Raw genomic sequence first — 15961 nt, 5'->3', positions numbered from 1 at the left:
ATAAAAAAGAGAAAAAACATTGATCTGTTGAACCGTTTACTCTGTGAGTCTGACGTCTTTTTGAACATCTGCAACTTCTGCCAACAAACGAAACAGAAGCATTGCATTGTACGAATATTGGCAGACTTATTTCCACATGTGACCTTGAAGTATAATGTGCACACGGTTCAGGTCCCTGGGTCTCGTCTGATGTTGTGAAGTTTGGTTCCTGCTATCAGAAAATGACTGATGATGGAGACATTTCCAAGCCAAGGAGGATATGCAAAGCGGGTCACTCTGTAATGAAAGCCAGGAGTTTTCTCAACACTGCCTCGCTTTATCGTTTATTCTTCTGTAAGAGTGCTAAATGTTTATTCTCCTGCACCAGAGGATCATTCCTCTTCTAAGTAGCCTTGTCAGTCTCTCCACACTTGGATACAGCAGGGAGGGGGCTGCTAGGCCCCTAATTTAGATGCGAAGACATGAGAAAAAACCTGAGATCAAAACATGTTTTACATTATTGTCTGATAGACATTATCAGTTTGACAGGCCTGGATATATCTAAAGATTTACCTGGAAGAAAACATCTATTTCTGATAGTGTCATCTCTTTCTATTTTAAGTCTTTTCTTCAACATAAGTAACCATGGTTACCATATTGTGTCTTTGTATGAAAGCAAGCTGCTACTAGCTGCAATGGCCGAAGACGGCAACAAGCTTTAATGTGAATGTTGAAAAATAAGGTAAACCTGCGCTGATGGTGGGCATTAGGAAAATGTACTTTTTAAATAAGCTCAAAAGTCTTGCCAATCTGAGACGGCTCGCATCTCCCGTTTCCTTCTCTTACTCCCTGTGCTCTCCTTCTCCCACAAGATATGTCCACTTCATTGGGGTTAAAAATAGATGTATTCCCTTAGGTGCAGATTGAGAATAACTTTATTGTCATGGGGGGAATAAAAAGCAGACATGCTGTGCTGGAGGGAGTGAGGGAGACAACAATAACCTTCAAGATGCAATGACAAATCAGTTTCTGTCTGTGTGAGCAAAACAGTAAGAGGACGAACAAAGGTCCACTCAAAAAGGCTTTTTTTTTATGTTTGGACCGGTGTCGGTCTTTTGTTCTTTACAGAGCTCACTTACAGGGTTTAGTCTTTGTATTTCACTTTGCTTTTGATCTCAAATTAGACTCCTCTATCTGTTGTACAAGAATGAAGCCCACAGACATTAAATACCCAAATGATAAATAACAATAAAATAACGTTATGAGTTTGTATGACAGGTTAATAATCACAGCCTTTTTTTGTCACAGCTTGGCCATATGGAAAATGAGTTCTAATTTGAATAATCTTTCTGATCTTTCTCTGTGCACATATGAACAAAACCTGGTAATGTGCTAGTTCTCATTTGGAGTGAACGAGAGAATGAAGAAATAGACATTGCAAGCGAAAGGAGACACATGATGACGTGATGGTAAGCAGGCGAAGGAAATGAGAGCATGTTAAGGCAGAGCGAACGCTGGAGTCACAGTGTGACAGACAGGCAGAGGAGGAGGAGAGCAGAGCGGAGGGGAGGAGAGGAGAGGGGGAAGGGCGGGCATGGGAGAGATGCGAGTTGAGTCAAAGCCCCCCGAGCGCCCCTGATTTCTCTGTGAAAGACACAGTGCTGAAAAGATGGATAGCGTGTGCCCTCTCTGCCAAGGCATGCCCAAGACAATGACATCATCACCATCAAACTAGCAAAGACACGAGGCGAGCCCCAGACTCACGCTTCGATATTTTATTCATTATTATTCACTTACTTATTTATCATTTTACTTGCGCTCAGACTATCACTTTGCACCGACACCGATGATGAAGTCTTCATACTTACAAATCGTCTTAAAATTAAATAGTACTCTTACAGTCAGACTGTCACTCTGCACTGACAGTGACACATCAATAAAAATATCCCCAGAATAAAATATGTTCTCTTCATTTAAAACACATATACAGCCATATTTGGACACTTTGGTTAACAGGAGGCTACAATTACAGAACCAGAGAGAAGGTTTGAATTTCCTTCATACTGGATGTTTTGTGTGGGGTTGATATACTGTGTTTGTAGATGTTTAACTCCTGTGAGTAGCGGCTCTACTGCTGGCGCTCCTTCTCCGCAAGTCTCTTCGCTTTACTTTGGATGTAACGTGCATTGCCCTCCTCGAAACGTCTCTGCTCCTCCTCTCTGACAATCTGAAGAAAACACACCAAAAAAAGACAAAAGATTTGTTTTCAGACACATTCATCATTTACATATAGTGCACTGGAATGTTTCCCCTGCTGTTATCACATTAACCGTGGGCATGAAGCTCTGATCTAATTTACCGCTCTGGGCTGTTGTAATTGTCATTTATCTTCTTGCTGAAATACAGAAAGAAAGATTAAGACTTGGGGAGGGTATGCATCAGAAAATGAAGAAGTACAGCAAAAACAATAGATGATTTGCAAGAATATTTCAGGACACCGACATCTTGTAAGTTTCTTAAACTGCATGCTTTTCAAAAACATGCAGAGATATGTGTGTGTGATCTACAACAAATGCTATATTTTTGCAATGCTGGAAGCAAGGCTTGGGGCTGTAATGTCAGGCTGTCCATGAGTCCAGTCTTTCGGTGCTAAAATATCAAATTATCAGCCAGTACTACCAGATGGCATGAAACTCGATGTAACTGTAGAGTTAACTGAAGGATTCATCTTATGGTTTTTAGAGACTAATGGTTTAAATATAATACCACAAACACGAGAAATGTATATTCTGTATTTAGTTTAATGACAAGGTAACTTGATGTGGATATGTAATGTTCCATTGTATTGTACTGAAGCACTATTAACTACTTGAAGAACAAGGTGTGATACGTTTATTCTCGATCGCTTTAGTAAACCATGTATCATATATAATCGTATTACACTTTTTTTTGTTTTACCCAGCAAGTACTATAACACCAAGGAATTCTGGGAAGACCTCCTGGATTCACAGCTGCTCGCACTCTCAAGCATGTGAAGAACTAACCATCTCTTCCTCCTTCACTTAGCTCAGTTTAGCTGCTGATTCGTGGGAGGAAGCATTTGCTAGCCTGCACCATTTAATTAGACTGCCCTGCAACCTCGTGACTTAAACAACATTACCACCTCGGGTGACAGTGCCAACACTTTCTCTCTGCCCCATCTGCATCTTTTCTCTGAGATCGTGTTGTAATTGAGCATATACACATTTATGTGTGTGCATGTTTTACTATGTAAAACTGTACAAATGAATACTGTACAAGCGTCAATAACATGTTCAGATGGAAGCTCTTGCTGTGCACACATCGGGCGGTTGGCAGTTTCCAGAGCACCTGCCACTCAGCAGCAAAGCTGACAGATGGCGTCTTAACTTCGTGGAGAGAGAAGGGTGCTAACAGATATGACAAAACATCATGCCAGGGACCGGCCAGGGGTCACAACTCAAATGTGATGAGAATGTTAAAATAGTGACGGTGAGCTATAAACACAACACCGGTGGGAATATTCATCTCTGTGGAACAAGTTCAGTGGTACACAGCTTTAGTTTTGTGTGTTTGTTGTATGCTGGTTATATAACAGTCAATATACTGGACAGTCCATTTTGCTTTAGCCATTCTGATGAATGTAATGGATAATTCCAGTTAATGGACTTTGATAAAAAAAGAAAAGATAGAGGGACAGAGCAAGTTGACCACAGTTCTAATATTTTAAAACATGGGCGTAAACAGAAAGGCTGCTCAGACAATATCATCTTCAAAAAACCTCAGCTAAATGTGTAAAGGACCTCAATCAGGAAGTTTGGAGCCTTGTTTAAGTGAATGAAAGTACCTGATTGTGTACAGTCAGAGTCATTTCAGGAATATTTAATTGATTAACAAATAGTGCATCACACCACCCGGTTGCTGTGTGTTGTTGGGAGAAGCCATTTTTACATAAAAAAAACAAGTATTGCTCTCTGTGCGAACAAATAAATACTATCAAGTGGAAGGGATGTCTTGCTTCTGTGAATTGAAAGAACAAGTAAAAACAGTGAACGAGTCGGATTATGCTTTTCCTATTCCAATGCTGCACAGAAAGCAAATGGTTTTCTTTTTGAAGGGGTCAGAAACAGTTAACAGTGGCTGAGTTGGAAGGCGGACAACTACACAAACAAGGCCTGTATTATTTCTATATCTGATTTGGACCCTGACACCAAACAACAGTTTATAAATCATCTACTTGATACTGCTTCTGGACATACTTGAGGAATCCATCGCTTAACACAGGAAATTGGTATACAATGTTTTCATTACAAGCCCAAAAATAGTTCAGAAAGACTGCAGTCATGCAACCACAACTTAATAAAAAATGGTGTGACTACTTGTCCAGTAGAATCAGTAAAAATAATACAATGGAAATGATTAGTGGTCTGCTGCATCTCTTTGCAGTCACCTAAGATAAACAGATATTTGATTCAAGCTGTCATTGGCTCGTATGGTACGACTAACCATATGTAGGTAAAGAGAGCAGCATTACAATCTCAGGGTATGTGTTAATGGAAGAACATCCAGGGATGTAAATTAGTGTCTGCATTGTAGTAAAATGCAGCCCTTTGGAAATGTAAAGTATATTTGTTAACAATTACCTCAGGCCTTTTGTTTCATTCTCATTGTTTCTTTCCGTCATACCCCTGATATCCCTCCCTTTAACCCATCCCCCCTCTCTGTTACTCAGGCCCCTGAGGACCTAAACATTACCTAATTGCATTTTTAAAACTATAGTCAGCTACAGCTTGAGATGGTTTAATGAGCATGCCAATTAAACAAACTGTACACTTGACAACTGCTAATGAAGAATAACCATTTTTAACAACATAAGATATGGTTTCTGTCCAAAGCAAAGGAAACGTGGGATCCTGGCTGGAGAAAATGTGAGATGGATAAAGGAAAGGTTTGTGTAAGAAGTTACTATTAATACAATGGATTTAGTTTTTTATATCGTGAGGTGATTCAATCTGTCTTTACAAGATCCAATGCTGGTTAAAGCAATTATGAATGATTGAAATGGCTCCTTTACTCTATTGCTGGATGTTCTAAGTGTATCATACCATCAGTGCCATCACACCCACAAAGCTTCACTCGTGCACATTATTTGTGCCGCTTATACTTTGGGTGAAATCCCGCTGTGCTGCACGTGTGTATGCATCTGTTTATGGTCATGTGGATGACATTTGCATAACCCAATGTCACAATTCAATGCTAGGCTATGTCCTTTTGGTGTCCCCACGTAATTGGTATTCCCACAGAGGCTTTGTCTAATAACAATGATTATACAGGATCATCACCTACTCCTGGTGGCTCTGTTTCAGAACCTATCAACCAGGCTAGAAGCAGTCATGCTTGTTTAATGGTGTCTTCAACTGGAGTCTCTCCATTCACATTGCTTTTTCCATTTCAGGCAAAAAATACATTCAGAAGAAAATGCTGTGTGTGTTTTGTGCAAAATGTATTTGAAATCAACTTAATTGTATGTGTAACAATTATTACACAGCAAGACTGTGTAAAGCCCAAAGGCTCTTCTTTGAACAAGACAAGATAATACAGCCATGGTAGCCACTCTGTGAGACTATACAAGAACATTAGCATGCTAATTTACTCTCAGATATAAAACTTAAATGTAGAAATGTAATGTTTACCATTTTCACAAACTTAGTGTAGCACATTAGCTGGCAAACATTTGTTCATGATCAGCACTAAACACAAATTACAGTGAAGGGATGAACCCTAGAACCAAATGTCATTTATCCATTCAATAGTCTTTGAGGCATTTTATAAAACATATTTGTTACAATATTAAAAAAGTACATCAATTATCAGTTACAATAGATCACCGTGTAAACACTGGGAATCAAGTCAAGCCAGACCTCAGAGCCTTGGCTGATTGAGTCAATCGGTCAAGAGAAACAGCTGTTTCACCTGGCGGGTTGTTCGGCCATTAGGTGGACAGTTGAATGGAGTGTGACAAATTATGTAAACTTGGAATGGGGACAAAGCTTGTCCAGCGAAATGCCAGAGGGGTTCCTGTGTGTTGGCACAAGCTGTTGTTAGAGTGGCACGGGACATCAGTGGTACTGCCAAGTGTCTCTAAAGTCACACTAAGCTGTGAGCACCAAAGTAACACAAGTAAAGTAACAGCCATCTGGGCCGGCATGAGTGTGGATACAAACCTGTATTTTCATGTGAGACCGATAGGGAGAGAGGGATATTTATACTAAGGATTACATTTTAGACAATGCTGAAAAGTATTTCATTTGAAGACACAAATCAATCCTTCCAAATACTCCAAGAGGGAGAATCCTAAAGGCCTGTCCATTGATCCATCTGTTCAGTCATGATTAATATTTTATACAATCAGTTTTTTTCTGTTTGTATTTCAGCCTATAAAGCAATCATCTATAACTCCTCAATAATCTGGGCTTCATTAACGTTTCGGCAACAGCTGTGTTGCATAATATCATTCAAGATTCAAGATTCAAGAAGCTTTATTTATCCCGAGGGAAATCATGTAGTCAACCGCAATGGGAAGTTATTTTTTGCATTCTGTTTTTCTTCTTACAAGTTATTTTATTTAATAACTGAAATCCCAAAACAGAAGTAGATTACCTCAAAAGAGACAAAGCTTTAACTTGCAATACTAACGAACAAGATATTCACTATTTCAAGCAAGTTTCCACTGCCAAATAGATTTTCAGAAATGGATGGATTCGGATCACATCTTAGAAAACCTCCTTCAACAATGTTTATATTGCTTTATTTATGCCTAGAGCAATTTGGCAGTGATTTAAGGACTGCATTTTTTGCAGGGCTAAAACAAGACACAGAGATTTATAGCTTTAGCTTAAAGGTCAAATTACAAATAATATAACTCATACTTGTACTGAACTTGGGTTATTAATGTCTCTCCTGTTATTTAGTACTGCTAAGGGTCATTATAGGAAATGTAGTCGATACCGATGTTATCCATACATTTAAAAATACCCAAAAAGGGACATTTCTGTTTTGTCCAACTATGTGTGAAAGGTACAGTGTTTACCAGATAACTGTATATTATTGACTATAAAACACACAACTGATATTACAGTTTGCTATGGTGTTTCTACACAATAATGGAACAAAATTGACTGCTTATTCAGTTTGGGATTTGCATTGAACATTATAGGGTTTGATGCATATTCATGAATAAGGTTTATTAATATACGACTTGCTTTCATAATCAACTAACCGTTGTATGGAGGGGGCTGCATGAGGAAAAATGTCAGTAAGATGTGCGGATAACCAGTCAGAAATATCTCCAACTGCGGCACAAGTGCACCCGTTAACCCATTGCTGATTGTCTTGAATGGGAGGCATCTAAAAATAAATGTGCATCACTTCGTGTGGACTACAGGAGGTTGCCGTGGCAACCGGGCTTGTTTTTGTGTCACGGGAGGCCAGCTGAGCCTCTGCCAGCAAGGAGGGCGAGAGATGGGGGAGAAAGGAGGAAAAGATGAAGACAAGAGAATAAAGGAGGTATGGAAGGAGAGAAGGGGGAGGGGAAATAAATGAAAAGATGAATAGAGGCAGAAAGAGTAAGAGATTAGGAAAGAGATGGATTAGAAGATGCAGGAAGGAGGGATATGATGAGAAGGACCAAACCCTCTGTATTTTTACCCATAATGAATTCACTGACTAACTGTTAACCCTCTGCAGAAGGATTGCTGCATGTGCACACAGTTTTTACTTTTCATTCATACTGTAACACTCAAACACACTTGGGCTTTGCCACAGTACAACCACATCCTTGCACCAGCTGGTATTCAGTGTGCACCGGACAGAGGCTGTGAATTACTGACATTCTGGTAGAAGCCAGTTCTTGTAACCTTTCAGCAACTGTTACCCCATAAAAATCGGCAGATATGCCACATACCCTGGTCAAAGTGGCTTCCAGGCCTTTTTCCATTATTGCTATGCTGGCCCAGTGAGCACATTTATTATTTCAGTAATGTTCAAGGGTACTGCAGCAGAGAGGCAAGGAATCCCTCCGACATCCTCCCTTTTGCTCATGCTGTCCCCTTTCCCAACTTGAGCATCACCCACAGTGTGCTACGCTGGTGACAGCCCATCGACAACACCCCTACCCCCACCCCTGCTGAGCTAAAATGGGAAAATCTAAAAATAGTAGACACAGAGGGCTCACTGAAGAGAAAGTGAGAATGAGAAAATGGGGGAATAAGCACCTGAAGTCAAATATAGCAGAAGCTGTCTTTTTGATCAGGCTATTTTTAGAACACAACTGGAGCAAAGTCTGCCCCGGTGGGAAGAAAATTTCATTTTCACATGGTGGTTGTTTTATGATTCAGAGAAAAAATGATAAGATATTCAGTGACAATATTAATACTTTAAAGAAGAGGGGGAGGAGGAACAATTGATTAACAATCCAGATGATCAATATTAAAGTGTCATATTAATGGCACTGAGATAAATGTCGTAAACCTTCCTCACGAGACTCATACAAAAGCAAAGAATAAGAACCTGAAACAAGTACAAAAAAGGAGTTTGAGTAGTTTGTTTTTTACAAGGCACAATTATGTTTTTGTACAACCAGATCCACTAATCCAACTATCTAACTAATCCATACAAAACTAAAGTGTGAAAATACCCAATTTTGTATTTAAGGTTGCGAGTATTTACTGCTGGTGCTGGAGTCAATCAAATATTTGTATCAGAACAAACTTATAATCTAGAAAAACAAGATGGTGGTAGTGGCCCAGAGTGAAAACAGAACGGCAGGGAGGCCAAAGGTTTGTCACGCACTGTTCAACTCAGCATTATCTGGATTACCAGGCTAATTAATGTCATTGTAACATTTCCATCCCTCACAGTCCATTCTGCAGGTGTTAATTGGATTGACGTGTTAAACCTTACTTTCTGCATGTGACGCGTGCCTTTTATACACCAGGGGACCAAAATGTATTGAATAAGTTTACCGTCATCAGTTAGGTTTAATGGGCACTCCCTGTTTTTGAGTCAATCTCATCTCATGTTTAAGCCCTCTGTAAATAGTGATAAAGCCAGAAATAGCCCTGACTGAGCCTCAGCCCCTTTCTCTCACTCATATAAATAAACATGTACGCATTTGTGCTCCGTGATCAGTTCAAGCACGTGCACCTCCCTACGAAAAGCCCACTCACACACAAACCTGCATGCATCACAGCTTTCTTTGTTTTACACACATAAAGCAAATATATTGTACATCCATCCTATATTTTCATGCACAACTCTTTTTTCTTGCCCTTGTTTATTTGACATGCTACATCACAGCCTTGCCCTCATTTAGATTTCCATTTATAGTGTTGGTGATAAATTATTAAAATCATCATGATATTTTTTTTGCCCTTCTTTTTATAAAAATGAGGTGAAGAGAGAAATTACAATGACTCTAAGCTTGGCTCCACTTCCTCACCATTGAAAAGAAAACCTTGTGTGCAATAGAAAACCAGGTAATAAATTAATTCAGGTAGACAATAGCGCAAACCAAACGTGTGTTTTTGTGAAGTGGAAATAAGGACACTGACTAACATTTGTGTAAAGGCCAAACAGCTGAGACACAAATGTGATGCACATTTCTGTCTGGCAGCGGCAGGGAGACAGGGGTGTGTTTTCAAATAGACCTATCATGGTGTTGACAATGAAGCTGCCATCGTAACTGTGTGTGAATGTTTATGGCGGCATGACAACACTCTTATAACAACCATTTTCTGCCTGTCCTCCACACTTTGGCTTTCTTGCCACAAATTTCCTATTTCACACCTGTATTATTTGAAACACGTCAGGACACGCTGTTGTTCACAACTTTACTTTGAAGATCATCTGGAGAGTAATTTGTAGCAAACATACTATGTTATATATTTCTACGCAAGTAATCAGCTTTGTGCTTGACCTCTGTTACTCTTACTTTTCCTGCTTACTTAGTACTCTGCACATACTTAAAGTTTAATGATTACCCCGGATACAAACACTGAAGTGTGCACTCGAGAAAATAATGACCTGCTGAGCTGCCTACTCGGACCATGCTATACTAAACACCCAAAGTCACTTCTATTATTAGCCAATTCACAAAGAAAAAACACTACCTGGCCAAAAAGAAAGGTCACAAGCCTGTGGGGGCAGTGCTATGATCTGGGGTTGCTGCAGTTGGTCTGGTCTAGGTTCAGCTATGTTATGTGCCCAAAGAATGAGGTCAGCTGACTACCTGAATATACTGAATGACCAGGTTATTCCATCAATGGATTTTTCTTTCCAGATGGCACGGGCATGTTCCAAGATGACAATGCCAGGATCCATCGGGCTCAGATTGTGAAAGAGTGGTTCAGGGAGCATGAGACACCATTTTCACACATGGATTGGCCACCACAGAGTCCAGAACTGAACCCGATTGAGAATCTTTGGGATGTGCTGGAGAAGACTTTGCGCAGTGGTCTGTATCTCCCGTCATCAATACAAGATCTTTGCGAAAAATTAATGCAAGACAGAAATAAATGTTGTGACATTGCAGTATGGGGTCAGATCAGTCCCATAATATACAAATGCACACAAAAGGATTCACACTTGTATTTCAGGATCCGCACAAATGTTTTTCAATGCACACACAAATGTTTTCCGTTTCATATACATGTAAATAAAATCCAAATACCGGAAAAAGTTTTACATATGTATTTTTGATCCACACATATTTGTTTTCCGTTTCAAACCGCTGAACCTGCATACACAAACCGCTCTCTATGCATGGATCGCTGTGCATTCGTGTGTAGGTTTTTTGAGACTCCCCTGATGGTCACACGATGCGTAATGTTTTCTATCGATAGCTAATCAGATGTCTACTCCTTTCTAGGCCAATCACATGAGCGCGCCCCCATGAGGGTATGATTTCTTACTTTCATAACGTAGCGCTTCATATACCCATTCTGCGCTGTCCGGAGCTGACAGGTCAACTTCAACATTGTGTCTAGCACAAGTGTAAGCAGTGTTCGAACTATGCCGAGATTTTCGGGGGGTCCCATTTTTCTCTCGGGGGTGGGGGGGGGGGGCTTGCTCTTGCGCTTGACTCAGAGTGCGGATCTCGAAAACACTATTTTAGAGACCCCCCAACATTTCCCAAATCATGTTTTCGGGGGATCTCGTGTCAGTTTCAGGGGGTCTCGGATCCCCCGAGTCCCCCCGTAGTTCGGACACTGAGTGTAAGTGATAAGTGTCTCTGCGTGAATGATTAAATATGTTTTAGGTATGAATTCTTGTGACGTTAGTGATGTGTTAGTTGTTAGCATGGAAGTAATATGGGTGGCAAGTAATGCTAGTGTTTGCTGTCAAGTTAGCTATATAATGCTAATAGACTACCTAGGACCTTAACCGGTTAAACACATTTAACGTCAGCTCTAAATGTTCAATTCCACTCCATCATTAAACACAATGGAATATATTTTTGACTAATAATTTGAGCAGGAATCTTTGGATTCATTCTTGCTAAGCTGTCCCTAAAAAAGAAAAAAACAGAATGAAAGAAGTTAAAGACATTTATGGCTAATGTTAGCTATTTAAGGTAATAATCCTAGGTAGTCTATTAGCATTATATAGCTAACTGGCCAGCAAACTCTAGCATTACATGCCATCCATATTAGTTCCATGCTAACAGTAACACATCACTAACGTGCAAGAATTCAAACCTAAAACACATTTAATCATTCACGCAGAGTCACTTACACTTGTGCTAGACACAATGTTGAAGTTGACCTGTCAGCTCCGGACAGCACAAAATGCGAAGCGTTACGTCATAAACGCAAGAAATCTTACCCTCGTAGGGGCGCACTCATGTGATTGGTTTAGAATGGAGGAGACTTCTGATTAGCTATCGATAGAAAACATTACAAGTACGAATTGGGTGATCGTCAGGAGAGTCTCAAAAAACCCACACACGAATGCACAGCGATCCATGCATAGAGAGCAGTTTGTGTATGCAGGTTCAGCGGTTTGAAACCATAACCATAATACATATGTAAAACTTTTTTTCTGTATTTGGATTTTATTTACATGTATGTGAAACGGAACACATTTGTGTGTGCATTGAAAAACATTTGTGTTGATCCTGAAATATAAGTGTGAACGAGTGCATTTGTGTATTATGAGACTGATCCGACCCCATACTGCAGAAGCTTGTGGAAACAATGCCACAGCGAATGCGTGCCGTAATCAAAGCTAAAGGCGGTCCAACAAATATTAGTGTGGGACTTTTGCAAACATTTAGCCAGCAACAAATGCCCAAAAACGTCAGACAGAATATAAGTTAAAAATATCAGAATGCAAAGCAATAACCCTATATAAAGATTAAGGGTAAACAATTTAATGTTAAAATGGGATGCAATCCAATCAATCATTTATTCAGAGCTTTATAAGGGATTCTAATGGCTTCACTGTTTTTTAAATGGCCTACAATGAAAAACGGCTTTACCTTGCAGAGTAGCTGGATGACTTTAAAAGGGATGATCACAGAGACAATCAGAGTCTGCGAATGGCGCCAGGAAATCATTTTAATGTGCTATGTTAAACAGATGGCCTGTGCGTACAGTATTTGCATACAAACATGGCTTGGATCATGGTGTACTGGCGAGCCAGAACAAACAGTAGTTAATTTCTCTCTCCTGCCTGCAGGTAAGCGTGCACACTCTACATCCTGACAAATGCTGAGTCAGGCAGACGCACTTGATGTCCAGGGACGTTTAAGGGATATTAGCATTCAGCCTTTTAGGTTTTCAGGCTTATGCGCAGACACAGCAAAGATTTAGTGCACTTAAAAATCACTGACGTGTAAAATCGCCAGATAAAGGGCCATGTCTCTCATGCTGTGAGCTGTCCTTAAGTCACAGATGTCTCTCACTAAAGGAATATGACTATCATCAGGGAAAAAGCTGAGAAACAGAAGATCAAATTGCTGAAGAATACTGTGTGAACGTTAAATTGAAATGTGACGAGGAATCTGTCACTTTTTGCAGTAAGCTCTAGTGCAAAATTCTGGAGAATAACATTTAATTATGCTTGGCAGAAGTGAGTGACAGAGTTGAGTTTCAGAAAAAAAAGACATTTTTTGTTAGCCTGTGAAGTTATCTTATTTTATTTAGTAATTGTCCAAGGACACATTTCCAGATGCTTTTTTTTAGCGCACACAAAACTGAGAAGGGTACAGCACAAAAGCAGAAATCCATGGCCTGATTTGTTGATAATACAACATTGAGGGACAAACTGTTTAAATAAATTGTTTGCAAAGTAGGGTACACATTAAACATCTATGTTTGGCTCAATCTGTGTCAGGCCTGTTTAAATTAAGCCCTTTGAGGATATAAAATAATGTACCATACAGGATCAAATCAATGACTGACTTTCGATAGCAAAGACTGGGTGGTACCAACCTTAAGAGGAGGGACAAGCAGGGGCTTGTTGTCCTTGTCCAGGGAGATGAAGGTGAAGAAGGCAGAGACGGCACGATATTTCTCTTTCCCTGCCTCCATCGGCGAGGAAGCGTCTACCAACACTTCAATTTCCATCGATTTGTTACTGACGAATGTGAGCCGCCCTGTCACCGTCACCACACAACCTGGGGGAGAAAGAGGAGAAACATATGTGTGTCATTCATGTAGCATACAGGTTTTTTAGCAGTATGGTGACATTATAGGTATTTCATTTTCGAAGGGAAACTTCTTTAATCCAGATCTCTTAAAATAGCCCAAAAACAGTCAGATTTTTTTTTAATTCACGCTAATATCCCCTTAAGCCCTTTCTCAAACCAGAATTAAAGAATTTTAAATTCACCTTAAAACTTTGAGGCAAGGCAATGATTTTCAATGTTAGTAATTTACACACGTATAGTTCACTCTAAGGACGGACCCAGAAGGATTCACTGAACATGAGGGATCTTCTCTTGCAATGTACTTCACATTGTTGCATCACAAACTTCAGAGAGAGTCTGCAGAGTGAAGCCGGCCAATGATCTCTGGCTGGAAGAATTTAGTACAGCCAATCACGGCAATCCATCGGTCAACTATTTAGATCAATACAACAAATGATATACTCCTGTGTGTTGTGTTTAAAGTTATATAGAAAAGTTTGAACGTTTTTAAAAATGGATATGCTTTAAAGATAAAACATTTTAAAGATGATCATTTTTACCGACACATTGTGTTCACTGCTGCAGAACATTTGCTCCATTTCCTTTTCATTTCATCCTGAGGCTTGTCTAATCCATGTCGCACATTTGACTCATAAATAGTGGTTGCTCTTTTTCTTTTGTCACTGCAGGAAAGTGGGGAAAAAATAGTCAACTAATAGCTCTGGGTATTTCTGATGTGATTCTTCATGCTTTTTGATGCCTGTACTGTATTATTACTGCTGTTGCCATAGAGACGAGAAAGAGGTCTATGACTGAGATCCTATAAAACAGTCCAAGTGTTGGAAACTAAAAGACGAACATGGAGAATTATAAAAGGATTTATCAAAGCATGCTCTGCAAACTATCTCCTAGAGGACTTTATATTTCAGTGCAGCGTTGTTAAGTAATGAAGCCTTTTACTCATGCAGGCATATCCTTTTCATAAAATAACGAGACAGAAGACCTCATCCACGCAAATAATGGCTATACTGTGCAAGTGGCAGGGCAAGAGTCCTTTTTGCTTGAGTCTGTTCTAAATGATGTAGAAACGTTTAAATCCTCTGTGTAGAGCTGAAATAGCATCTCAAATATAACTGAAATACCTCAGTCATATAAAATGAAGTGTGGGCTGGCAATGGCTCAATATTGATAAACGTACTACTAACTGTGATTTAATTTGATTCGCTTGAAAGCTCTTCCTTCCTGGTTCTGTCTAACCCAGAGGTGTCCAAACTATGGCTCGGGGGCCAAATAGTCATTTTTAATTGGGCCGCTGCAAATTCTAAAAGTATGATTGAATATGGCCCACACATGAACCTTGGGCTTGTCTTATATCTTACTTCGTAAATATGTAAAAATATTTTACACAATATTAGTCAAAATCGTTGATTATAAAAGCCAAGTAACTAATTACACTTCCTATTTTGCCTTCTGACTTCCCAATCTGAGACTTCAGACTTAACTTCTGAGGCAATGTACCTCATCTCTCGAGAGTGGCCATGTCCTTCGTATCTTTTTCTGTATGTGGCCCTCCGTGTAAAATATTTGGACACCTCTGGTCTAACCTCAAAATGTTCCAAATAGACTCCAATTAAAGGAAACTTCAGACAAATATGGTCTTTGTGATGATATGGAGAGAATGAGATATTAACGCAGTGGGCAGCACAACAATTAAGCAAATGAAGTAGGAACATTTGGGGGAATTATGCACCGAGTGAATAACAGGTAAAATCTTGGATACTATTGTCCAATTGTTATTATACATTCTTGCCTTTGCAAACACAGTTTTCCCTACCAATAGTATTTTCCAGAATACAACCATCAATGTGTGGCAGATACAGACCACCCATAAGTTTGCATTTTAAAGCAATTTAAAGTATATTTTATTGTCCAAAGATGCCACGCAACTAAGGCAGTTCAGGGTTGAGGTTCAGCTGGAAAATATCCATCCATCCATCCATCCATCCATCTTCTCCCGCTTTTCCGTCAGGGTCGCGGAGGTAACAGCTCCAGCAGAGAGCCCCAAACTTTCCTTTCCCTGGCCACATCAACCAGCTCTGACTGGGGGATTCCAAGGCGCTCCCAGGCCAGTGAAGAGATATAATCCCTCCACCTGGTCCTAGGTCTACCCCTCGATCTCTTCCCAGCTGGACGTGCCTGGAACACCTCCCTAGGGAGGCGCCCAGGTGGCATCCTCACTAGGTGCCCGAACCACCTCAACTGGCTCCTTTCAAC

The 15961-nt window shown here is 40.0% G+C and overlaps 1 protein-coding gene across 5 annotated transcripts in view; it reads right to left on the bottom strand.

Moving 5' to 3' along the window:
- Nucleotides 1-1739: 1739 nt before the first annotated feature.
- The window catches only part of acot7 (acyl-CoA thioesterase 7), a 53989-nt gene continuing 39767 nt past the window's right edge, over nt 1740-15961 (bottom strand). For all 5 annotated transcript variants that reach the window (XM_063891842.1, XM_063891850.1, XM_063891833.1 and 2 more), the window contains 2 exons: nt 13491-13675; nt 1740-2206 (listed from right to left, as the gene is read on the bottom strand). In XM_063891842.1, the coding sequence (XP_063747912.1) occupies nt 2108-2206; nt 13491-13675 (284 nt within the window). In that variant the 3' untranslated portion in view covers nt 1740-2107. The remainder of the gene's footprint in view (nt 2207-13490; nt 13676-15961) is intronic.

This window comes from Eleginops maclovinus, chromosome 1 (genome assembly GCF_036324505.1).
Source record: "Eleginops maclovinus isolate JMC-PN-2008 ecotype Puerto Natales chromosome 1, JC_Emac_rtc_rv5, whole genome shotgun sequence".
Lineage (NCBI taxonomy): Eukaryota > Metazoa > Chordata > Actinopteri > Perciformes > Eleginopidae > Eleginops > Eleginops maclovinus.
This window is presented reverse-complemented; position numbering and strand designations above follow the sequence as displayed.